Here is a 26,842-nt window from a genome sequence, read left to right on the forward strand (position 1 = left end):
TTTTAATCTGTTTATTCTTTGCAATAGTTACTATTTACTTTTCATAGTGTGATTTTTTTTTTTTTGTGATTCACTAAACTAAACTAACGTAAGTTTGATCCTCAAACATCATTGTAATTATTAATTATGATATTAATGATATTATATGGAAATCACAAAAACATACACAAATACACTGTCTCCGTTTTTTTTTTTTTTTTTTTGAAGATAATCACAAGTGAGATTTCAATTATGTTTTGAACACCGAACTAGGAAATGTCCCTGGTTTTCGGAAATCTGGTCACATTATAGTACAATGAAAGTTGTAATTTATTTGGAGTGTGTCTCTTCATGGGGGCAGCCATGTTGAGATCATAACACATAACCAAATACTGCTCATTTCATCTTGGTTAACACACTTGTTTTTAAACAATTTAATTTATAGATCAAATAAGTTTGACTTGTGAACTATATTGGTAACTGAAAAATGCATGATGCTACATCCACACCACTAGATGTCAGTATGACTCCAAGACATTGGTAGGGCAACATAAACAACAAATTACTGAGTGCACATTTAACATTATCCAATGATGTCAACCGCAAAGTAGTTATTTGCCAGTTTTACATTTTAAAGAAAGCTACTCAATAAGACTTGAAATGTGTATTAAATTGGGTCGTTTATGGCTTCATGTTGACTTTAAATTCATAACACTGACATAGCAATGTGCTTAACTGTAAGGACAGGACATTGAGGCTGAGGGAAATCTGATGTATTTTCCCTTGTTAGCTTGTAACAGTAGGTACGCTAATCTAACTCAAGATGCACCGACAGCTTTCCTCCTCTGACCTGCCCATTACATCTGTGGCTTTTCTTTTCGCTCTTTTGTTCCCGTCTGATCAGCTGTAACACACGTTTTTGTGGCTGCCTCATCCTGGCCATAGCAATGTGTCTGTTCTACACCTACTTTTTTCTCTCTCACTTTCTGTGCAACATGCTAAACCACGCTGATCAGTTTTATCGTCTGTCTCTGGCTTTTATATTTTGTTTGTTTTCTCTGTGTGTATCTGTATGCTCTGCTTTCCTCCACTGAACGATGGAATCATTCTGTCTTTTCAGGAGAGGGAGAGGAGAAGACAGCACGTTATGCTAATGAAAGCCGTGGAGGCTCGGAAAAAAGCTGAGGTGTGCAAAACGAAATAAATAAATAAAGGAACACTGTCCTTCACCACTCCGCTCTCCTCTCTGCACCTCAAGGCTTTCTCACATGTCACGTCTACCTGCTCTGCTACACTCCCTGAATGTGTTTCACCAAATGATTTTGATGTAGTTTGATAAAGTACCCTTAACATTCCTCATTCTCCAAAACAAAGTTTTCTTGTAGAACATAATACCCTAATGTCAAACGCGCCTGATGTGGCATCCAACCGGTTTGTGAAGTCTTTCTTCCACCCCGCAGGAGCGTGAACGCCTCAGGCAAGAGAAACGTGATGAGAAACGGCTCAACAAGGAGCGGAAAATGGAGCTCCGGAGGCTGGAGCTGGAGATGATCCGTGAGATGAAGAAACCCAATGAAGACATGTGTTTGACAGATCACAAGGTAATGGAACTTTTGCAGTTTAAAAATAACTTTAATCATCATAAATGAAACTTGTTTTGTTATATTCAGTTTTATTCATCAATAAATGAGCCTTTAACATAAAGGCTCATCCAGTTAGAACTCTCAGAGGTATGATGTCACAAATCTCACCAAAGCACTTGACCGTGAATTCAGCTGAGACTGAATACTGCCACCTAGTGCTGATAAAGATGCATAATGATGAAAATTGGCAGCCTTGTATCTTAGTCCAGGAGTTTTCAAACTTTTTGATGCTAATATACCCAAATTTTGACATGAGACCCCTTTCTTAAAATATAATGGCTGCTGCATGAGTTTATGTATAATGGCCAATTTATACAGTGTCAACAAAACAATACTCGTTACGCTGCAAAGTCAACATATTGCTTCCTAAATTAAGTAAGTGGCTTTAATGTTGTAACAGTACTGAAGACAAAACAAATTATTTGTTATCTAGATACATTATCATTATCTAGAGCACAGTTTCCCAAACGGGTTTGTGAGGGAACTGCATGGGGTTTGTGAGTTGCTGAAAAGCTTAATTAAATAATTGAATGGGGCAGCACAATAATTGTGATATAACTTAATGTTATTATCAAAGAAAAGGCTGCAATTTGCTTAATAACGGACAGTAATAGGCCGATGTGCTGCGTGTTTACAAGTAAGGCATGCAGCGCATTTAATTACTATAATTATCAAGTTTTTTTATTTTATTTTACAGTACAATTGTCATTTACAATATTAATATAATTTTATCTTTATTTTTATAATTAGTTAAAACATAGTACTACTAATATATACTACTACTACAAATAATAATAATAATAATTATTATTATTATTATCGACATCAGAGAGCCATGAACTTGTAAATATATCATTAAATAATTTAAACTATTAGCTTAAAATCTCAGGCGGTACTCCACAAAATAAAAAAAACATAATTAAATACATTTTTATTTATATATATATTTAATAAATATATATTTATTGTCCCAAGTTAGAAATATTGAATATATTTTTATTGTCCCAAGTTAGAAACATCAATACAGAATATAATACAAGGAAGCTAGGTGAAGGCCCACTCAAAAAAAACAAAAAAAAATACATGCATGCACACACACAAATACATTACATGCTCAGTATTGGTGGCTGTAATGGAATGAGGATGAATAGTGAATCACTAAAGCAGCTTGAAATAAATTTTTAGCATGATTTGATCAAAAGAAGCAAACTTCATACTATTTTTGTCAGATTTCATTACTCATTTGAAACATGTTATTGCAACATGATGTTTACAAATAGTCTGTCTCACTTGTTTCTCTATATTTCTGTTTCTCGCTACAGCCTCTTCCTCAGATTCCTCGTATCCATGGTCTGGTTCTGCCCGGGAATGTGTTTGCTGACTGCCTGATGGTGGCGCAATTCCTGCGGAGCTTTGGGAAGGTTCTTGGCATGGATCCCTCAGAATTGCCCACTCTGGGTATACTGCAGGAGGGACTGCTCAACCTGGGCAACAGCATGGGGCAAGTGCAGGACCTGTTGGTCCGGCTACTCTCGTCTGCTTTGTCTGACCCAGGGTTGCCTCAAGGACACAGGGTGAGGAGGAAATACCTGGAGATTACTTCAGTGTGATTGTCGCTGTAATAAGTGTACTTTCAGGCCTGTTTGCACCTGCGATCAACATCTGTCTAAAATGATCATTGCTCAGCAGAGACACATTTCTGTTTACATGTGGTATTAACATGCATCTACTAAGTGCTTGTGATTATAATTTATTTAGAGGAAAGGGTCTCTGGTTTAATGAAACACATAAATCACTTACTAAGTCAGTGTGCCACTGCATATGAATGATCTATCCATCTTTGGTTAAAAGGGTTAGCAGAATTGCAACTGTTCCCTTTTCTCCATCAGGCTAAGTCTATCTTGGGTGACCACCTGACCAATGTAGGTCTGAATCGGGACAACGTGTCTGAGGTTTTGCAGCTGTACATGGAAGCTCACTGCTCTCAGACTGATCTAGCTGATCTTACTGCAAGTCTGAGGACCAAAGCCTTTCAGGCCCACACTCCTGCTCAGAAAGCCGCTGTCCTGGCCTTCCTGGTTAATGAGCTGTCCTGCAGTAAAAGTGTGGTCAGGTAAGAACCAATCAATTCAACTTATGTTTTCAGAGTTCAGCTGCAGTGATTCTTCATGACTTGATGTTTACATTAGTACAAAACACAACTGTTATACACCATGGCATTTTTTGTAAGTTATCACAACACAACATCATTTTTCAACTTGGATACAGTAATTATTCATAAAGAACAGTAAACCGATTTTTAAAGTTAAAAATGTTATATCCTTAAAGTTATTGTTATATGCATAGACCATTAATTGTATAGCATGACGAGAAATTTTAAAATGAGGCAAGGAAATATTTACTGAGGCAAGGAAAAATATTCACTTCAAACAAACTGCATTTTTTATGAGAAACATGTAACACCCCTTTCAGCATTAATTCAAAATCAACTAATTACACCAGTGCTAGACATTCTTAAACTCAAATGATTCATATTTGGATTATCAGGCCTGCTAGGGCACAATGAAATATTAATTCATCTTGAAATAATAGGGCATAAAGAGATGGTGGAGAGGTCACAGATAGTGTGACGGTCACAGAGCTTTGAACACTTTATGCAAATGAACACTGCAACCTCAACAGCCTGAGTTGATCATTTGACAGAATCACAAATGTATGTCATGAATCTACCAGGATTATTAACTAAAACAAAAACATTTAGTTGAAAAAAGATTAAATAACTTAGTATACTTATATATATAGTTAGTAACTGGGAATAAAAAAAAAACTAGTCTAAAGACTGAACTAACTAAAACTGAAATAATGAAAAAGTAAACATTGATAGTGATATATTTTTAATATAAAATTATTTAGTATAAAAAAGAAAAATCAAAGGCTAGTTTAAATTATTAATAAAAACTATAATACACAAATAATATTAAAATAACACTGCTATCTACGGCAGTACAAAACTGTTTGTGTTTGTGTTTTTGCAGTGAGATCGACAAAAGCCTGGAGCACATGAACGTGCTAAGGAAGGACGAGTGTATCGTGGAGGGCAAATTGAAGAAGTGAGTATCATCAGATTTAGTGCTGATTTATATGACCATAATGGCTGTATTTCAGAACTTCTCTACCTAGACAGCATTTTTAGCTATAATAGATGTGTTCAAACATTTGAATCGAGGCGTCTTACTAGGCAATAAACAAACAAATGTTTCTCTCTGCATTAAATGTACATAATATCTTAGTTTTATCTCCATCTAATTGGTGATTATGTTCATGCAGAATGAAAACAATCTACGCTAAACGGACAGGGAAACGTGAAGCAATCATTGGAGGGGAGGAGCCTCAGGCTGCGGGCGGCTCCGCCATTGGTCACAAGCGCAAGAGGAAGACTGGGGATAGTGATGATGACGAAGATGATGATGATGACAGTGAAGACGCAGGGGATGAAGATGAAGATGAGGAGGAGGAAGAGGCTAAAAAGGGAAAAAAGGTGGAGACCTGCGATGAGGTAAAAGGCATTCATTTCAGGTGCAGTTTTTAATACAGAAATTACTTTAACTGTCTTTAGCAGACTTTTTATAATGATTGAGCCTGTATATGTGTGTGTCAGGATGAGGGAGACCCAGCCACAAGTGTTGAAGAGCTGGAGAAACAGATTGAGAAATTATCAAAGGTAAAATCAAATCTTATAATTTAAGGCTGTATGATTTGGGGGGAATCAAATTTTCTGATAAAATGTGTGGTTGCAATTAATTTTCGTTTTTCAGAAAGGTCCAGGTTTACTTTTACTTTGCTTGTAGGGCTATGCCATTTAGCCCAAAATTTTGTGACTTCTATATCAATATAACTGTAAAATATAAATGATGATTCTTATTATAATAATATAGTTTATAATTATATAATTAGTAATACTTCTGAAAAATAATAATAATAATAATGAAAGAACAACTGTAAAACTAAAATATTTATGTATTAATTTGTAAAGGTTAAACCATCAGTTTTGGCAGAAAAATGCAGGGAGCCCTCAAAGCTTCTCTTTTGTTTATAATAGCCCATTTAGCATGTGGTTGACACATGTTGGGTTCCCAAATGCACGTTTTAAACAACCAAACTGAAAGCAGATAATGTTTGAGATGTTGAAAACATCAGATCATGAGCTGCTCGTGTGTAAATGAACACAGTGCTGCACTTTATTTATTTAAATAAATTGCAGCCTTTATGATTTTATAACTGCACTAAGCCATATAGAAGTAGCAGTTTTATTTCAGTTAATAATTACATATACAGTCCCACTCAAAGAGCCACTAATGTGTATTTCTGTGTGAGTACAGCAGCAAAACCTGATCCGTCGGAAACTGTTTGAGTCGTCTCACGCCCTGCGGTCCATGTCATACGGGCAGGACCGGTACCGCCGCAGATACTGGGTCCTCCCACAGTGTGGAGGGGTTTACATAGAGGGGTTAGAAAGTGGAGAAGGTGAGTCAATCTACCCATCCCTCCTTTTATCCATAAATGCATTTGCGTACAGCAACTCCATTAATTATGTTTTCCTTCTTTCTGTCATGTAGGGGTCGAGGAACTGGAGAAAGAGCGTGAGAGGTTGAGAAACTTTCCAGTTGTGCAGGTCAAAGAGGAGCCCATGGAGGAAGATCAGCATGAGGAGATACAGGGGCCTGTGAAGGAGGAGGTGAAACAGGAGGAGGAGAAGCCAATCGATCCTGATCAGGAGGCAAATAAAGAGATGTGCTCCTCCCCACTAAAAGAACAGCAGGAAACAGATGTTGCGACCACGCCCCCTCAACCACCAGAGCTCCGCCCCTCACAAAGCCCCCAGTGTCAGGAACTGCCTCGCACACCTGCCAAGGCCAACGGGCTCTGCCACACCCACAACAGCTGCCCCGCAGTGGAAACTATATCAGCATCGTCTCCAGCTCACTCTCCAACTACCTCTAAGCTGACAGAGGCCAGCAGCCCGAGCGCAGAGCACACAGTCCCTCCTCCTCTGCAGTTGGGCATCCCCGCGCACATCCTGCAGCCGCAGCAGCTGGTGCAGACTCAGCTCCTGGCCAACGACCAGCTGCTCAAGGTCCTCAGTGAGCGCAGCGGGCACTGGTTCAGCCTGCTGCCTCGCTCGCCCTGCGACGACACCTCCCTCATCCAGCCGTCTGCACACCCGCAGTCCTCACCCAGCAGCAACACCACCAGCACACGGCCCAAAACTCCACCTCCACCATCTACCTCCTCTCCGCACCATCATCTGCTTCCTCTTTCTGTGTCTCCAAGCCCTCTGAACCTCTCACAGGGTGGAATCAGCAACCTCAGTTTGCAGGTAATTACCCATCCTACTTGAGATATATTTCATATTTACAGTGTCCAGCATGATAAAGAGACAAACAATAAATCTCCTTCATGTTAATCAGAGCTTTTGTCCTAACCAAGACAATTTGTTAGCTGTTTGGATTCAATTTCTTTCACATTATTTTGGGTAGCTCAACCCACAGAGATATATTAGTGGTTCAAAGTCTTGCTTCACGAATTATGCCCAAGTGTTATGATGATGTGAATGTTCAAACATGTTCTGATTGGTTGTGATTGTTTAATGCGGCAAAGAATTGAAAATCAATTCATTTAAAATAACTATCAAATTTAAGTTATAATATCATACAGTTAACTGATTTCTTCTTTCATTTATGTGACATTCTATAACATACCAACAAAAATAAATAAAAAATATTAGACAAAGTGTCTAATATTTCTTCTAAATTCTGTGGCTCGTGGCTCAACTCTAAATCAGAGGCTCTTACCTTTTTGAAGGCACTCCATTGTCCACAACAATATTCAAAGACCCCTTGACTCTACCAGTTATTCATGATATATGAGTTTTTAAAAATAATTTTTTTTCTTGTAATTTCCTTGGAATAAGTAGAAAGCGTTTTACAATTTTGTTTCCAGGTCTAGAAATCACACATTTAAAATTAGGCTTCCTCACATCTATAGGTTTTTCTAAAGAGTTGTTGAGTAGGTGAATTAAAATAAGAAATACCTTGATTTTTATGTTTGTTTTCTCCTATTATAAATAATCTTGACACCTCCTTGAAGGTTTGAAGAGGCCCCCTAGTTGGCCCCAGCCCCTTGGTTGACATGCACTGATCTCATGTATGTCATATGTTTTCATTATCTCCTCCTAGGTGAAGGCAGGTGGAGCTCTGATTGGTTTGCCTTTGGGCAGCTGGTCTAGTGGGGTCATCAGCCCCAGTCTCCCCCTGTGTAGCAGCCCCCTGCACATGTACCCCTCAGTGGAGGGCAGTGCCAGCCCCCTGCTGGCACCCAGCGTCTCAACCAGCAAAAGTGGTTCTCCTGTTCCCACTGGGGAGAAGCTTACGTCTGTTCCTTCTCCAATGGCACTGGACCTTCCTAGGAATCACGACCACCACAAACCCCTGCCCATACCAGAGAGTGAGTGCTGTACAGTCAAGAAATTCACTCAGAAATCACACATACAATTGACCCTTCACATAAACTCGCCCTCTTTAGTTACTGTTGCTATGTCTGACACTCACATCACACCACACATCATGTTCTCACGCAGTAAAAAATACATTGCGGAGCAAAGAGGAAACTGACAACACACCGACAGACAATACAGAGCAGGTTACGTCTGGTATTTTAAGAAATTCAAAATATAAATACCATTTTGTGGCTCTTAAATGTGTCACCATGACAGATCTATGTATTGCCTCAGTTCAAGCGGCACGTGAACTGCTTGTCTTTTCAAATGTACTTAAAGCAAAAAATAAAAATGAATGTACATCAGAACATATTTTATTTCAACTGTGGAAAGACGTCAGTACACACAATTTTTCATGTTTAAGTCCACAGAAGTTAACCTACTGTACTCTCTTGTCTGATTGGTTGTTGGACAAAATGGCAGATTCAGTGTAATGATTGTTCAGTCAGTCTGTCAATCAAGCTCTTTGCGAAGGGTCAATTGCTACTTCTGCTATTATTATTATTTAACTACTTCTACTAGTTGTTAAATAATAATGTTGCACTTTTAGTCTGCAAGATTCACCCATAATTCTCAACTACAATGTGTCATTAGTGCAGTTTTGTTTGGGGTTGTTGATGGTAATGGTTTTGGCTGATTGGCAGACATGCTGCTGGGCTGGTGGAAGGTGACAGACATGGAGGAGCTGAAAGCGCTAGTGAATGCTCTCCACAGCAGAGGCATCCGAGAGAGAGCCCTGCAAAAGCAGCTGCAGAAATCCATGGATCTCATTGCACAGACCTGTAACAAGAACCGAGAGGGTGAGTTGAGTCTCTAAGAAATAACACAATGTGTCTGTGTGTGTTTTAGCTTACAGATGTAGCCACGGAAACAGTTCAAGCAGACCAAAAGACCAAGACCGCCAGAGATAGCTTAGTTACCATTGTTAACACATTTTATTACAATATAAGATATATCTTTTAATGTGATAAAATGTATATATTTTAAATAATAAGTGTGGGGGGCGTGGTGGGATTTTCCTGCTTTTTTGTCTCTAGCTGATCACATAAATGTCATTTATTTTTTAATGTGATTTTTTTTTCTTCCATAAAAGAGGAACTGAATGTATTAAACATAAGTATATGGTTACATTTTATTTTAAAGGCACAGTTCACCCAAAAATGAAAGCAGTCATAATTTGCTCTCACTTTACTTGTTCCAGACCTGTATGAGTTTGTTTCTTCTGTAAAACACAATAGAAGATATTTCGAAGAATTTTGGTAACCAAACAGTTGATGGTAGCCATTGACTTCTATAGAATGGGGGAAAAAATACTATGGAAGTCAATGGCTACTGTTAACTGTTTGGTTAATAATTTTGGTAACGGATGATAGAGTTTTCATTTTCCTACTATCCCTTTGTGTCCTCATTACAGTGTAATTATACATTTGAGTACTGAGTAATATTAATTAACAACATGTACTTAGTTTAGGGTTAGTTGCATGTAATTATTCATAAATTACTGTTATAACTGATGTAAGTACTGTACATGTAACAAGGATACAGTAAAATAAAGTGTTTCCCAGTATAATTTTTAAGAAAAGAAATGTGAGCATATTTCTGCAAATTCAAACTTGAGGTTAACTGATATAGAATGCAGTAAAATAAATCAGAATAAACAGTATTTATTATTTGACTTGTTTGCAGTCATAAATAATATTCATAAAAGTACTCTAAAACACTGTGTAACTGACTCAGCCAAGCGTGCAGATGTCAGAATGGGCTGAATTGTGCTGTGCTTTACGGGTGTGATATCTCCTGGGGTCTTATGGCTGTCTTATTTTTTGTTTGCAGTGGCAGTTATGGAGGTCTCAGAGCTCGACGAGGGCCAGGTTTCCGTGGAGACGCTGCAGGAGTGGTGTGTGGAGGAGCAGGCCATGGAGACTGACATCGCTCTGCTGCAACAAGTGGAGGAGCTAGAGCGCAAAGTCACATCCGCCAGCCTGCAGGTCAAGGTGAGTGTTTGTACAGCTTCCAGAAATGCATAAAATCACTGTCATTTCTTCTATTAACCATTTCCCACAATCCCTTGCTTTTCAGGGCTGGACGTATCCGGAGCCACAGTCTGAAAGAGAGGACCTGGTCTATTATGAGCACAAGCCCCTCCCCAAGCCCCGCCCTGGGGCGGAGTCTCAGGAGGAGCGAAGCTCAGAGAAGGGTCTGATCCGTCGCTCCAGCAACCCATTGGACATCGCGGTGACGCGATTGGCAGAGCTGGAGCGTCACATCGAGAGAAGGTACCTGCGGAGCCCCTTAGGGACCACCATCCAGATCAAACTGGATAATGTGGGTACAGTCACTGTCCCCGCACCTGCTTCATCCACTAGCGCTGGAGGGGAAGGGTAGGTCATCCAGAATGCCAGCCTTCGTCTCTACTCCTCCTCATCCTCCCCCTCCCCCTCTCTCTGCTGGCTGGGGCTTCTCTGCTCGCCTATTCATCCGTTCTCACCCTGGCTCCAGTTTTGGGTTTTTGGTTGTCGTGCTGTGTATGTTTTTTTGTTTTTTTCTTCTTCTCGCTCCCTTGCCTGCACCCTTCCTGTTTTTGGCTGCATGGTTTTAATCAGCAGTGCACAGATGGAGTTTGAAAACATCAAAAGCTGATTTGTTTTCTGATACTTCTAAGTGCATGGTATACCACAGCTCTCCGTCTTCATGTATGGCTTTTAAGTCATGCCACAGAATTGTATCACACTATGTAGGCTGTACATCTGTGTGTGTGTGTGTGTGTGTGTGTGTGTGTGTGTGTGTGTGTGTGTGTGTGTGTGTGTTTATGTGTGTGCTTTTGAAACTCAGGGTCTCACCTACTCAATCTAACGGAAACATTAAAGACAAATTACAGGTTTGAAATAAACCCCGTCTCTGATCTGTGTGTTGTGTTTTTGTGTGTTGCAGGGGAGAGGAAGAGATTGCTCCAGGGATGAAGCTGTGGCGGAAAGCTCTGTGTGAGGTACGCAGCTCCTCTCAGCTGGCCATGTGTCTGCAGCAGCTCCAGAAATCCATCGCCTGGGAAAGGTCCATCATGAAAGTGGTAAGTGATGTCATACACGAACCACAGTCTAGAAGTGTACTTGTTAGACATCTACACTATATGTTGTAGTTTCCATACTTATATGCCTGATGTGTTTTCAGTACTGTCAGATGTGCCGGAAGGGCGATAATGAAGACATGCTTTTGCTGTGTGATGGCTGTGATAAGGGGTGTCACACCTATTGCCACAAACCCAAGATAACCAACATCCCAGAGGGAGACTGGTACTGCCCTGCTTGCATCTCCAAGGTAACCGCCTCCAGTTCACATCATTACGAGTACAAGTGCTCGTTTGTTGAGGTGCATGTTTTCAGAGCGATGTCTCTAAGATGATGCGCTTATGTCTGTAAGACTCCTGTATATATATATATATATATATATATATATATATATATATATATATATATTTGTATTTATATATGCCTGTTAATTTATATATAAATTAATTATTTTTTATTTATGTAATTAAAAATATAGTTAAAACTTTTTTTTTTATTCCTGTGATGCAAAGCTGTACTTTGCTTGAGAAGTATTTTTTATTATTATCAATGCTGAAAACAGTTGAGCTGCTTATTAAAAATTATAGTGTTTTTGTGTAAGCCGTGATAAAAAATTTTCTGTGTTCTTTGATGAACAGAAAGCTCAAAAGAACAGCATTTATTTGAAATTGATTTTTTTTTGGCGCCAAACTCTAATAAAACACTAGTCTATTAAAAAGATATGCACTGCCTTACCCCTTTCCCTTTTTGTATTAATAATAATAATAAACAACAACAACATTAATAAGAATAATAGTAGTAGTAGTAGAAATAATGATAAAATGTGTTTTTACTCAAGTTTTCTCATTTCATCAGTGGAAATGACTGAAAGTGACTGCAAGTGCTAATTATTTAGTCTAGCACTATGAGCAGTGATGTGTACTGTGTTCACTGAATTATTTGGAATAAGTGTTTTCATATATGTTCATGTTTTATAAACATGTTAAGTGTAGCATTATGAACCTGTAGATCTGAACTATTCCTGTACACCCTATCAGGCAAGCGGTCAGTCACCTAAATCTAAGAAGACTCCGAATCGTGCACCACCAGCTAGTGGAGGAAAAAAGTCGGCAGAAGCAGCCAAGAAAAGCAAGAAGCAGACTGAGACGTGTGAAGAAGAAGAAGCCACCAGCAGCAACAACAGCACCCCAAAGAAAGCAGCTGCCACCTCCACCCAGGCCAAGAAGAACCCCTCCACCCCTCCAGCACCCAAACCAGACAGCCCCGCCTGTGTAAAAAGAGCCAAAACAGCCAGAGACAACAACCGGGACCTGGGCCTCTGCAGGTGCCCACCCGCATTCTGTTATTTTCTCTGTGTTTTCCTGGACATGGAATGTTTTTTAAATGCAGCTCTCATGTATATTTGTATTTCTCAGGATTCTGTTGGCTGAACTGGAACGTCATCAGGACGCCTGGCCCTTCCTCACACCGGTTAACCTCAAATCTGTCCCAGGGTACCGCAAAGTCATTAAAAGACCTATGGACTTCTCCACTATCCGTGAAAAACTCGTCAGTAGCCAGTAAGTGTCTCTCACATGGATTTGAAAAATGCGAAAAAGTAAAAGCTGCATTCTGGCGGGGGAAGGGGACATGAAATACTAGAAGATGAAAAAATAACTTAATTATTAATTTTAATAATTCTTACAATTATTTTAATAAATACTTTCATAAATTATAAAAAATTTAATATATGTAGTTAAAAGCATTTTATTTGAGAATTTTATTAGATAATTATTTTATGTAGTAAGATTTTTATTAATGCTCTGGAACAAAATAAATAACTAAAATAAATATTAATAAGAAAAAAATGCATGCACCGATAAATAAATGCACAAAATTATAGACTTTACAAATGAACATAATATCCATAACAAATATAGATTATGCTCCATGTATCTTTAAAAAAATCAATCTATCAATTTATAAAAACATAAATGCTTAAATAAACCATTTTCCCTTTTAACATTAAACATAATGAAATACAGCATTGTTTTAAATCATTTACAATAAAAAAACACAAAACATTAAAAAAACAAAAAAAAATAAAAAAACAAAAGAAATAAACAAAAAAATCTATTTTTAAATAAAACACTTTACAAATGAGAATAATATGCATATCAGTAAAATGACAATAAATATTGGTTATGTTCCATGTATCCTCAAATAAAATACTTTTAACTTTAAAATATAGAAATTTAATTTATAAAAACTTAAATGACAAAAAAAAAAACTATCTACTCTCAACAGTAGAAATAATAAAAAAATAGATAGCAATGTCTTCCTTTATGTCTAACATAAACGCAAAAAAAAAAAAAATTAGTGTTTCATGATACATATTAGATTTTCATATTATTTTTTATATTATATAATAATATTTTCTCTGTTCTTTAGGTATCAGAATTTAGAAACGTTCATCATCGATGTCAACCTGGTGTTCGACAACTGCGAGAAGTTCAACGAGGACAACTCTGACATCGGCCGGGCCGGGCACAACATGAGGAAGTTCTTTGAGAAGCGTTGGACTGAGCTGCTGAAGCAGACTAACTGAGGTGGTCTCGGACCACCACGGGCTGTCATTTCAAACCTGCAACCGGGACTCAAAAGTCACAGATCTGTCTGCGACACAGAGCCTTCAGGACCGACCAATCCCACATCAACACCCAAAGAGACACAAGACAGCGGGTGTCTTTGTGCAATACCATTTCCTTCTAGAAAAGAGAAATCGCACTGAAATTTCAACCATCAGAGCTGTACTAAGGAGAAAAATCCCTTTCCACTACTTGTAAATATCTTTTGATTTTGGTTTTGTATTTTTACTTTACCGTTAATATTATAGTGAATGTATTTAATTTTTTAAATGATTATTTATGACTAAATAAAAGAAAGGTCCACTCTTCATTTTCTATGAAAAGGGAGAAACAGCAAAACTGCTTTAAATCTAATGGAATGTTTATTTGTTTGTGTTTTTCCTCTCCAAATATGAAACAAAGCCAAGAAAAAAAATCTGTTTACACTGTTCTGTGCCATGTGGCATCAGAGTATTCAACCCTCTGAACGTGAACTAACAGCATCACTGTACACACACACATACACACGCATACACACACACACAAGCAGGAGGCACCCATGTGTACATACTGTCTATTAATGTCAATATATTGAGTCTTGTTTGGAATGATGTGTATATATTGTTTCAGACATTGGATATTGTTTATGCCTTAGAACATTTGTAGCAATTGATTTTAGTCTTAAAGTGATTAATAATATACATTTATTGTTTGTACAGTATATACATATCCTCTACAAAACACTGTGGTCTCCTTAATCTTAGTAGTGCCTGCCCTTCAGAACAGGGTATAGGGAAAATGAATTTGTTCCTTCTTGTTTTGTTTAGTTTTTTCCTTTTTTTGTAATGTTGTTTTCTTATACAAAACACATCAAGGCCTCCACTCAAAGGCATACTGTACGAAACTCATATCTGAACCCATATGAAAACTATTCTTCAGTATCGCTGGCCCCAGAGGCGCTCAGAGATGGACAGCAGGCGTTCTGTAACCACATGTGTCTGAGTCTCCCGCGTGCGTCGTGGCCCACTGGAAGCAGCTAGAACAGAGTTTTTTTGTACCTGCGTCAGAGTACTTGAAGTTATTTTATTTAAAGATATTGTGGGAAACAAATGGTAGCGTTCTTTTTGTAGGAGCATTATTTTTCACTAGTGTGTGTGTATGTATGTGTGTGTGTGAGAGAGAGAGAGAGTGCGAGCGTGTGTTTGTGTGAGTGTGTGGATGTTTGGCACGGACTTATTAAAAGGATGTTTTTAAATCCAGACAGTGTCTAATGTGTTATTTTATTCCTTTTCCCATGGGCAGGGTTCTAATTTGCTTTCATTTTACGGGTCATGTTATTACTGAAAAATTAATTATTTAAAAAAAAAAGTATTAACATTTTTACATTTTAATGAAATACTTGTATTCACCATTTTTTATTCAAGTGTTAAACCCTTAAACGGGCAGCAACAAAAAATTATATTAATTTATTTTAACATTTTAAAATATTAATGCAATAACTTTTATTGTGTGTTTAACCCTTAAATGAGCAGCAATAATAATAACAATAATAATGATAAATTGCTGTTTTCCAACACAATAGGACACCCTTTATTTATTTATTTATTTATTTATTTATTTATTTATTTGTAATTTTAAAGTTTGTCTCTTGGATTTACTTAAAGATGAGCGAACTACTTTGCACTGCTGCCAAATGGTGAGTTTTATACCATAGCACATGACCCTGGTATTTGCTGGGATCTCTTTTCAAGTCTTTTTCTGTTTATTTGTCTCCAACAGAGAGAAAAAAAATAGTAATAAAATGTTATTATTTACAGTTCCATAGTCATTAAACATTGAATGAAAATGTTAATTGTACAAATAAGTGCATAAAACTGAACATGGCTGCACACGAAATTAGGAAATGCACACATTTACAGCAGTCTGCATAAAACGACAAACCTAAAAGCAGCACAGTAAACAAAAACCACGTGGGGTCCCTGAGAGTCACGTGACAGAACCAGGAAGTGTTCGCGAAAGGTACGTCATTGCTTCGAACACCGCTTACATTTGACATAAACAATATAGGAATGTAATACTAGGTTATTAAACGTAATATTGGGTAATTTAATAATGCTGTCTAGGGGTGACCAGAGGTATTACATCACGTTTTTCGTCAGTTAAACAACTGCGAAGCAGGTTTGTAATGTCAGGTGGTTTGACTGTCGAATAATGTGGCAAACTCCAGCTTTTAGCGTTAGAAAGACGAAACGAGAATGGTTTTGTCCGTTACGTCAGACACTTCCTCTTCCTGTGTTTTTAAAGGGACCAGTCAGACAACAAGACATAAACGCAAACATGGTGTCTCTGATCTGTACCTTACAAAGTCATCGAGATGATGTGAACTGCTGCGCGTTCTCCGGCGCTCTGCTGGCCACGTGCTCCGCTGATAAGAGCATCTGCGTTTACTCCGCACGAGACTTCAGCGAGCTGTCCTTCTCCCCGCTGTCCGGACACGGCTATGGGGTCCACTGCTGCTGCTTCAGCGCCTGCGGTCAGTACCTGGCCTCCTGCTCCACCGATGCCACCACCGTGGTGTGGTCGATGGACTCCGGAGAGATCGAGGCCGTCCTGGAGCACCCGGGCCGGAGTCCGGTGAGGGTGTGCGCCTTCTCTCCAGACTCATCTTACCTGGTGTCTGGAGGCTCCGATGGGACCATCGCACTGTGGGACTTTACCTCCAGGACACTGCGCAGGTACATCAGCTTTCCATAACTGACCTAGATATTTAATGACCAGTAATGCACCACAACATTCAGTCCAATAACAGTATTGATGTTGCGAAGTTAATCAATTATTATTGTTTTTTATTCAGCTATAAATCAGTTCTACAACTGCTACGGCATCTTCAGTGTAATCATCCAGCTTAATTCGGTTCGATTTTAAAGACGAAATTATTAAATAAATAAAATACAGAAAATAATAAATAAGTGTAAAGTAATATATATAAAAAAGTCAGTACCAAATTTAATTAAAATTAATGATTAATTAATGTGTTAATTATTGTGTTTTATCAAGTCATATACTTCTTTATTTAATTAATTTGTTTCTTTCTTTTAATTTCTGCTGGTTTGGGCCATTAAATGTTGCTGAAGATGTTGGTTATTAGTGAATCAAGTAAATCCTTTTGTAGGATAGTATATAGAAAAGTATAGATTTAAGTATATAGATTTATTTTGCACTGCACCAGACCAGTCTGTTTGATTGACACTTGTGTATGGTGCTGTTTAGGACGGGTGCTGTGTCTGACACCAGTATAGTGGCCTGCTCTTTCACTCCCTGCAGTCAGCTGTTCATCACCGGCTCCACATATGGTGACCTGCGACTCTGGGACCTGAATATGAACCATCTCCATGCGGAGAAGAACGCCCATGACCTCGGGGTCTCCTGCTGTCAGTTTGCTCCCCAGATAATGAAGGGTACGATTCCTGGATTTCAGTTATTCTGATAAGTTTCGAAAAACTACCTTGCTGTATCTACTTAAAGGGATAGTTCACCCAAAAATAAAAATTAACCCATGATTTACTCACCCTCGGGGCATCCTAGGCGTATCTGGCATTCCTTTTTCAGACGAACACAATCGCAGTTATATTTAAAATTGTCCTGGCTCTTCCAAGCTGTATAATGGCAGTGAATGGCGCCCCTGTTTTTGAAGTCAAAAAAACTGCATCCATTTATCATAAAACTACTCCACATGGCTCCGGGGTGTTAATAAAGGCCTTCTGAAGCGAAACGATGTGTTAGTGTAGGAAAAATATAGATTTTTAAAAATTTACGCTCAAACACCTTGTTGTGAACACGCACACACTGCTTGAGTGACCGGAAGCTGGAGATTACAGTTTATAAATTTTTAAAAATCAATATTATTGATTTTTTGAATAGCTTCCGTAATGTCTTCTTAGGATGAACCACTGGTTAAACGAACAAAAGTAAACAGTTAACTCTCTCTGTCTCTCTTTCACAGGCACAGATGGCTGTGTTCAGTTTCGGCTGGCCTCATGTGGACAGGACAGTCTGTTGAAGATATGGATTGTTTCTCTTTTGTCTGCTGCAGGTAGCAGCATCTGATACCTGCCCACCTGTGTCTTCTGTGTTTTTAGTGAGTGTGTGTGTGTGATGTAATGATGTTTGTTGATCAACAGGCATTAAGATGCAGCTCGCTCACTCTCTGACGGGTCAGTCTGCTCCAGTTCTGTCCTGTGCTTACTCTGCTGATGGACAGATGTTGGTGTCAGGGTCAGTAATGCACACACACATACCTGCACTCCCACTATAAGGATCATTTTTACTTCAGTACAAAAAGTATTTTATCAACAGTGAAAAATTAGTACTTTTAGGTAAATTTAAAAAGATTATCAGATCTTACTTTTGCACAGCATATCACTAAACATACTAAGATCATGGGCTTGATTCCCAAAGAAAAGTTGCTTTGGATAAAAGCATCTGCCAAATGCATAACCATAAATAATGTAGATGTGTGTACATACATGCCTTGCAGTTCTATTGTTGTCCACTGGATGGTGCTGTGTAATCACAGACATCATCATCATCTATGAGTCTGTTTGCTAATAATCTCTGCAGAAGCTGATTCTCCATCCACTGTGTGTCAGCAGACAGACAGTCTCAGTTTTACTGCAAATAAAGGTCATAGAGTGCTCGTCTGACTCATGCCTTTTAAATGGCACTCTCTCTTTTCTTTTACAGATCGGTGGATAAGACCGTGACTGTGTATCAAGCTGTGAGTCTCGTTCATATTCATCATATATTTCTGTCTTACCAATATAAATAACAGATGATTGACAGCTTGGATGTCATCAGCATAATGTTTACATTTATAATAACTAGTTGTTCTTTGCAGAACGAAGGTACCTTACTCTACACACTTAACCAGCATGATAGGTGAGTTGTGAGTGATGATTTCAGAGGTTTAAACTCAGTGTTTAAGTTATTAAACCGTGTCGATTGGTCTTTTCCTGTTGGACAGGTATGTGACGGCCTGTGCCTTTTCCCCCACGGCCCCTCTCATCGCCACCGGCTCCATGGACAAAACTGTCAATATCTGGAGGGTAGAGGACGGCTGCGGAGCTCAGGGTGGGTTCCTGAGCTTTGAAAACCTATTCACACTGCATTTCAAAGTAACATTTACAATGAATATGGGTCATTCCTGCTATACGGTACCTTTTAAACTCTGTAACCCCCTCAAAAAGGGTATAAAAGGGTAACTCTTATTTCAAAAATATGCTCTGGTCAAGCTCAGGAACATAAGGGTGTCAGCTTGAAGTTCATTTTCACGGCTTACAAAAATATTGTCCAGATTTCTATAATTATGCTAAACAGGATGGAATGTGGCTAATACTTTCTTTAAAATGATGTCACTTCCTGGAGGATGATATAATTAAGGACCTGTCTTTTGTTAAAAGGACATTTGCAGAAAACTAACAGTGTTCTAAGTAAAATTGAGGACAAAGAGGAAACTTAGAAAATCATTACCAATTTAAATACGTTTTTGAAAAGAAAAATAAAATAAAATTAAGGAACACTTGGAATATTTCTTAATAAATTGCCAGTGTTTTATGTTAAAAGGGTAGTGCCAAAACTGACAACATCTACTCAAAACAATATGGTAAAATTCTTCAAATTAATTCCACGTTCAGTTAGTTCCAATATTTGATTTAAATCAAAACTAATTATTGATTCCCACTATTTAAAGTTATAGTCAACCCAAAAATCTAATTTTTGTCATCATATACTCACCTTTGTTATTTCAAACCTGTATGCATTTCTTTCTTCTGCTCTCACACACACACACACACACACACACACACACACACACACACACACACACATTAGAAGTAAATGTTAACTGAAGGTGTTTAGATACCAACATTCTTCAATATGTATTATTTTATAATATAGATAGATATACAGACAGACTGATAGATACAGGGATTGAATTTTGTTCATAAAGATAGTCACATGCTTCATTCCTGAATGATTCAGCCCTTCTAACAAATCAATGAATGATTCAGTGATAACTTCAGTGACTTGCCGCCACCCGCTGGTGGATTAAGTTTCATTTTTAGCAATAATTTCAGTTATTTAAATTTCACATTAATTTATTAATTTAATTGCACTCATGCCACCTTCAGCATCTGAAAATGTACCTACAAGCCACTTTTGTGTTCTTCTGTGCCACCTCTGTAGTACAAATTAATTTATTAATACTAATTTCATATGATTGGTAACTTATTTGTGTTATTAAAGAAATATTAAATGATTTAAATAACTGAAATTATAAGCTAAAATGAAACTAAATCCTCCAATGGGTGGCGGCAAGTCGCTGAAGGTATCACTGAATCATTCATTCAACTGATTCGTTCGAACGACTGAATCATTCAGGAATGAAGCAAGTGACTGTCTTAATGAACTGGCGGAAATCCGTCATAGCGACGGAAAACTTTAATCCTTTAATGTAAGATAGATAGATAGTCAATGGGAATTGAAGCTGATAAGATACCGACATTCTTCATAATATCTTCTTTTATGTTCCACAAAAGAAAGTCATGCAGGTTTGGGAGCACATTAGTAAATCTTAAAGGGATAGTTCACCCAAAAATCAAAATTATGTCATTAATGACTCACCCTCATGTCATTCCAAACCCGTGAGACCTCCGTTCATCTTCGGAACACAGTATAAGATATTTTAGATTTAGTCCGAGAGCTTTCTGTCCCTCCATTGAGAATGTATGTACGGTATACTGTCCACGTCCAGAAAGGTAATAAAAACATCTTCAAAGTAGTCCATGTGACATCAGAGGGTCCGTTAGAATTTTTTGAAGCATCGAAAATACATTTTTGGTCCAAAAATATCAAAAACTACGTCTTTATTCAGCATTGACTTCTCTCCCGGGTCTGTTATGAGCGCGTTCACAGCACATCCGGTTCGCGAACTTCCCATCACTACCGGTGATCCGAAAACCGATGCAACCGGTTCTTTACTGGAGAACGAGTCAATGTTTCGTTCGTTATCTGGCTCGGTTCAGTCAGTGTACTGTTTGAGTAAATGAATTACTCCGGGATATTGATTTATTTGAACTCAGAGGGAGTGTCAGCCATGTTAAAAAAGTTAACAGCTTAAGTCATTTGTGGATTAATGCGTTATTGTTGACGCGAACCGTTACAAACGATTCAGTTCGATTTGGTGAACTGGCACAAGAAGATCCGGTTACATCGAGTGATTCGTTCGCAAACCGGATGTGCTGTGAACGCGCTCATAACAGACCCCGGGAGAGAAGTCAATGCTGAATAAAGTCGTAGTTTTTGATATTTTTGGACCAAAATGTATTTTCGATGCTTCAAAAAACTCTAACGGACCCTCTGATGTCACATGGACTACTTTGCTGATGTTTTTATTACCTTTCTGGACGTGGACAGTATACCGTACATACATTCTCAATGGAGGGACAGAAAGCTCTCGGACTAAATCTAAAATATCTTATACTGTGTTCCGAAGATGAACGGAGGTCTCACGGGTTTGGAACGACATGAGGGTGAGTCATTAATGACATAATTTTGATTTTTGGGTGAACTATCCCTTTAAATCTAAAAAAAAAAAAAAAAGATTTTAATATTTTATAGAGTATATTCAATTATATATTATGGGGTATGAAAATGTACTGCAGAGTAGGAATGACTCATACACAGGAAGTGCAAATTCCAAACTATTTGCTTTGGAAAATTCTTTTTTCTGTTTAATTTGTTCTAAGTACGATAATAATGATTGTTTGTTCAACAAAATGATTGTTTGTTTTTCTTCTTTTGTCATTTTCTCCTGTTTGATTCCTTAAATGAAAGGCAAATCTCTTTCTGGTGAGTGTCTTACCGGTTTTTATTGTTATTTTGTCTGTAACTAACAAACAGTGTACAAAAACTGGTGCTCAGGGCACAAAAAATAAACACTCAACCAACAAACACTTGACAACAAAAATACAAACTGAGCAGTGTTTGTATTGTTCTGCTACATTGCTAAAGCTTGTGTTTACAGCTGTTATGGAGCTCAAGAGATTCAACCAGAACCAGTATGATATATTATAAATTAACTGTCTAAGAGTCATAACTTAACTATGACGTCTGCTTGTAACCTGCAAACTGCCCCTAAATTCATATTCAGTTATGCTTGTTCCTGTGTTCCTCTTTTCAGATGAAGCTGCTTCGGTATCAAACAGTGGAGGTAAGAGAAATCCAGACCGTACAGTACATTGGGACATTAAAAAAAACATATAAATACAATTTTTTATAAATACAACATATAAATACATCCTATTGTTATCTGCAATGTAATACTGCTGCCCGTGTTCAGTAATTACTAACTAAATACACAAAGAAGAAGAAGAATGAGATGTATTCTTCACGGCCGGGGTGATGGAGCACAGCTGCAGCCTTTAGTCCAAACTCACAGTGCACTCCGTGAGCTCTAGTGGGCTTTACATACACTGACTGGTTTAACTGCATGTGTGTGGAGGACAACCGATGAGATCTGCAGTATGAATGCCAAAATAACAGCTCACACACACACTAGGAAGTCAAAGTACTGCAGATGATCTGACTGCATCCTGAGCGGATACATGGTGTAGAACATTCCACCTCATGATTTATGCATTAGATGCAGTGTGAGGAGCGTTGACCTGCAGTCTCATTAAGAATTCACTCTTAGTTAGTTTAGTTGATACCTTTCACTTGAGATATTAGGTTGTTCATGATAAAAAAGGAACATAAACCATGTTACTATTACTGCATTATACGTCGAAATGCTGCCATAAGGCTATTGCTTCAACTCGGATTACAGTTTTTAATGTATTTTCGAGTTAATTAATAGATGGGACAACAAATAGCATCATGTCATTGACCATATCCAGGTAACATGTACGTCCTGCTGCTGTTTCTCAGGCAGGAAGTCGACTGGACACTCCAGACTCATGGTGAGCGAGTGGTCTGAGGAGGATGTGTTGGCATGGTTACGTGAGGAGGGGCTGGAGGCAGTGACTGACGTGTTTAAATCTAATAACATCGATGGAGAGGAGCTGCTCTCTCTCACCAAGGAAACCCTCAGCTCCGAGCTGCACATTGGTAAAATGACAGCACACACTACTCCGGATCTGTATTCATCTCCCATACCTTGCTGTAGATTCTGATTGCAATCATAATAATCATGTCATAATAGGTGGAAATCATGTTATAATAGTGTAGAATGACATTAACCTCCTCTAAATGTCACCTCAGCTGATGTCACGAGGAGTTATATAAAAGTAACAAGGATTTTGCCATGTCTTTTATACATTACTGTACCTAAGGGGAAGTCATGGCCTAGTGGTTAGAGAGTTTGACTCCTAACCCTAAGGTTGTGGGTTCCAGTCTCGGGCTGGCAATACCACGACTGAGGTGCCCTTGAGCAAGGCACCGAACCCCCAACTGCTCCTGGGCGCTGCATCATAAATGGTTGCCCACTGCTCCGGGTGTGAGTTCACGGTGTGAGTGTTCTCTTTGGATGGGTTAAATGCAGAGCACGAATTCTGAGTATGGGTCACCATACTTGGCTGTATGTTCTGTCACTTTCACTAACAGGAAATCTTGACCAAGTAAATCATGGAAAAAGTGGCCAACATAATATGTCATTGTAGGGAATGTAAACATTGGATTTGTGGAGTTATGTAATGCAATTGACTGTGTCGCATCCAGAGAAGAGTTTGTGTGTATTAAAGCTGATTATTTCCGCTTTAGTCCTAAGAACAGCAGCTATTTACATAAGAAATCAAGTCCTAATGTGCACTTCTGAAAATAAAGTGAAATAAATCACTGTCCAATTCACCATGACAGTAAAAGCACCCCATTTCATTTAACATGACATCTGAACAGACGTTACTTGATTTGATTTCTCTGCTGCCCACTGTGACGTCAGGCCATTGTGCCTGGTTTTCTCTGTACAGTCAGAAGCAGATAGTTATGAGCACCCTCTCTGAGTTTGAGTTTATTTAGTCCTATGAAAATTCTTGTGCATGCACACAAAAGTAACTGTAGCTGAGCTCCAGGTAATGGTTAATGGGTAATTTATAAATACTTATAAATCAAACTCAAATGGGATGTTTGACAAAAGTAAAGTCATTCTGAGGATTTTAACTACCATCAAGTGAAGCACTTTAATGTAAACAATTCACACAAATAGTAGCGGGGACTAATGAATCGTTACATTTAATTAGAATTATATAGTTTTATATTATAGAAATGTTTCATTTTCTGTGCATTTTGATGCAGTTTGCTACAGAAAAAAAAAAACGGTATCAGTGTCAGTCACTATAGGCCCCATTTACACTGCATGGTTCAAGTGACCCAATTCCGATTTTTTCCTCTCATGTGGCACAGATCGGATATGACCGTGTGAACGTGTAAGCAGGAAAAAACCGCATGGATTCCGATTTTCTCAGATCGGATTCAGGCCTCATTCATATGTGGTAATAAATCGGATATGAATCGGATACGTGCGCCATGTAAGCAGACAGATCGGATATTCCCCAGTAAATGCGAGTCGTACGTCATTAAAAAAGTGACGTCAACTCAGGTGGACACCACCAACTGAGATCACATGACTGATTATAGGCGCGATGGAGGAAGAAGGATACACACAGTGGAGCAATGCGGAGGTTTCATGTGTTTTAAGTCTTTGGGGCGAAGAGACAGTACAGGCAAAAATGCAGGGTTGTTACAGAAATAAATCCGTGTTTGAAGACATGTCACGAGATATGGGGAGGCACAGTTTAAGCGCGTTTTTCTCCGCCGTACGAGACCAATGTCTTGCTGATTTTTTTTTTGTTGACTTTTCAAAATATTGTGGAAAGAAAAAACACTGTATAATTTTATTTGCATCTGCATCCATTGTATTTCGTGCTGTTTTACTTCCTTTTCTGGGTCAGAACGTCTACCTTTGGTAGTTTCAGCAGTGTAAAGTGTAAATGCAAAAATCAGATACGGGTCACTTTTAAAAGATGATGTAAGCGGGTCGTCAAAAAAATCGGATATAGTCAGAAAATCGGATTTGGGCATCAAGACCTGCAGTGTAAATGCAGCCTATTTGATAAACCTGATAATTCCTGCTTTGGTTTTATTGAACTCAGTCTAAAAGCATATTTCATGTAGCTTTAGTTGTAAGTTATAAATGTTACATTTACTATTAAAATGTCATATTTTCTACCATAATTTATTCAATAAATCTACAATAAACACCACAAATGTAGTAACTGTAACAGACAAAAAGATGCATGTTTAATTTAACTGAGCTGTAAGTGTTTGTTGTAAACAGATCAGCATTTAAAATTCTACATTATTTTAATTTTAAATTTGATTCATATGTGACAGAATTATGTACTGTCCCAGTGGTATACAGTAGCTTTTCACGTTTATTAAGTCTATTTTCACCTGTTCCATCCATTCAAGTTGATTTGCAGGGCGCTTGCTAACATGAGTTGGCCGTTATCATCATCCTATGAGGACACTCGCTCATATCTACAGTAGTTCTAGTTTCTTCCCAGCATATACAGAAAGAGTGGGACACTCAACTGAAATTGGAGACTAAAGTGAAGTGTTCTTGTGCTCTCTCAGAGTCTCTGGGCCTGCGGAGTAAAGTCATGAAGAAGATCGAGGAGCTGAAAATGGCACCTGTCTCTAACGGCACTCCCGACGAGTACCTCTGTCCAATCACACGTGAGATCATGAAGGACCCAGTGATCGCTGCCGGTGAGTGTCTGAGAGGCTGTTTACCTGCAGATTTTGTTCTTAGTTGAAAAATTTTCTTGTTTCCCACCTGCAGACGGCTACTCGTATGAGAGGGAGGCCATTGAGAGCTGGATCAACACGAAGAGCCGCACCAGCCCAATGACCAACCTACCCCTGCAGACCACACTTCTGACACCCAACCGCACGCTCAAAATGGCCATTTTACGATGGACCACTTGTCAGTGATTTCAGATAATAATGAGCCCAGAACAGAAGTCTCTCTAGAATTGGATCACCATGGCACTGATTTGAGATCAGACTGGCTTCAGACATTAGCACGCTTTAGCTTTTAACAGACTAAGTGATGTCTCAGCTCTTGACTTGAGCTCAAGTTCAGCCTTAATCCTGAGAGTGAAAAGGTGTTCCATTAGATGTGATGGAACACATCATGCGCTCCTCCATCCGCAAAGTGACGGTAGTTATGTCACAGGCAGACCAAAGAGTAAGTGGTCCATAATCTGGCTAAAACTACTAAATGCTTCTCCAGCATAACACAGCAGAGTGTTGAGTGGCCTTAAACATCATAATAAATGTTTATCATCCCCTTTCTGCTCTGTCACGGTGAATTTCCTCGAGTGATTTAGTCATTTCATGGATGAGCTATTAAACATTTAAAGGGTTATGTGTGTCATATGATGTTGCTCATATGAAATAGTTTACATGCTTAAAATCAGGTATACGTTTATTAGTGGATGATCATTGTGAGCAGTTTAGTAAGTGTCACTATGTAACATATTATGTATATGACTGTACTGATGATCTGTAGACAGTCTGGACCTTTATGTACATGAGCTGGTGGGTGGTTCATGCTAGGATAAACCTGCTGTGAGACTGAAAGCCATGCAGAAATAAAATCAAGCTGTTGTACAGTTGACTTTTGGCTAGTGATTCATTTTAACATTAAGTGATGGTAATTGCTGAGGGATACATCGCTGTTGTTCTTAAGCTGTATCCCACACAATTGTGCAACTGTATGATAAATCATGCAGCTTAATGAAGAAGTGTTCGGTAATCAGATTTAGCAATGAATGAGGAAAAAAAACAAATCACACTATCCAAGCAACCACATAATACATTAAAGAATTAAGTAAAGGTGCATTCAATAGTTCTTTAGTTCACATTAGCATTGCT

General features: G+C 38.4%; 1 protein-coding gene and 1 pseudogene across 3 annotated transcripts; both read left to right on the forward strand.

Moving 5' to 3' along the window:
• Positions 1 to 15,110, forward strand: part of LOC109090186 — an 81,601-nt pseudogene extending 66,491 nt beyond the window's left edge.
• Positions 15,111 to 15,744: 634 nt separating this feature from the next.
• On the forward strand, positions 15,745 to 26,585 carry wdsub1 (WD repeat, sterile alpha motif and U-box domain containing 1). Of its 3 annotated transcripts, none has more exons than XM_019107469.2 (13): positions 15,745 to 15,868; positions 16,154 to 16,584; positions 17,120 to 17,307; positions 17,853 to 17,942; positions 18,031 to 18,124; positions 18,593 to 18,626; positions 18,747 to 18,787; positions 18,873 to 18,979; positions 21,743 to 21,757; positions 22,089 to 22,118; positions 22,835 to 23,014; positions 25,538 to 25,672; positions 25,746 to 26,585. In XM_019107469.2, exons 2-13 carry the CDS (start codon positions 16,187 to 16,189, stop codon positions 25,895 to 25,897), a joined length of 1,464 nt encoding a protein of 487 aa, XP_018963014.1. In that variant the 5' UTR covers positions 15,745 to 15,868; positions 16,154 to 16,186; the 3' UTR covers positions 25,898 to 26,585. The 3 variants fall into 3 exon arrangements, with proteins under 3 accessions (XP_018963014.1, XP_018963021.1, XP_018963006.1); XM_019107476.2 differs by lacking the exon at positions 15,745 to 15,868 and adding an exon at positions 15,894 to 16,027; XM_019107461.2 differs by lacking the exon at positions 15,745 to 15,868 and having other exon boundaries at positions 16,052 to 16,584.
• Positions 26,586 to 26,842: the final 257 nt, after the last annotated feature.

Source organism: Cyprinus carpio, chromosome A6 (assembly GCF_018340385.1).
Source record: "Cyprinus carpio isolate SPL01 chromosome A6, ASM1834038v1, whole genome shotgun sequence".
In the NCBI taxonomy this organism is placed as follows: domain Eukaryota; kingdom Metazoa; phylum Chordata; class Actinopteri; order Cypriniformes; family Cyprinidae; genus Cyprinus; species Cyprinus carpio.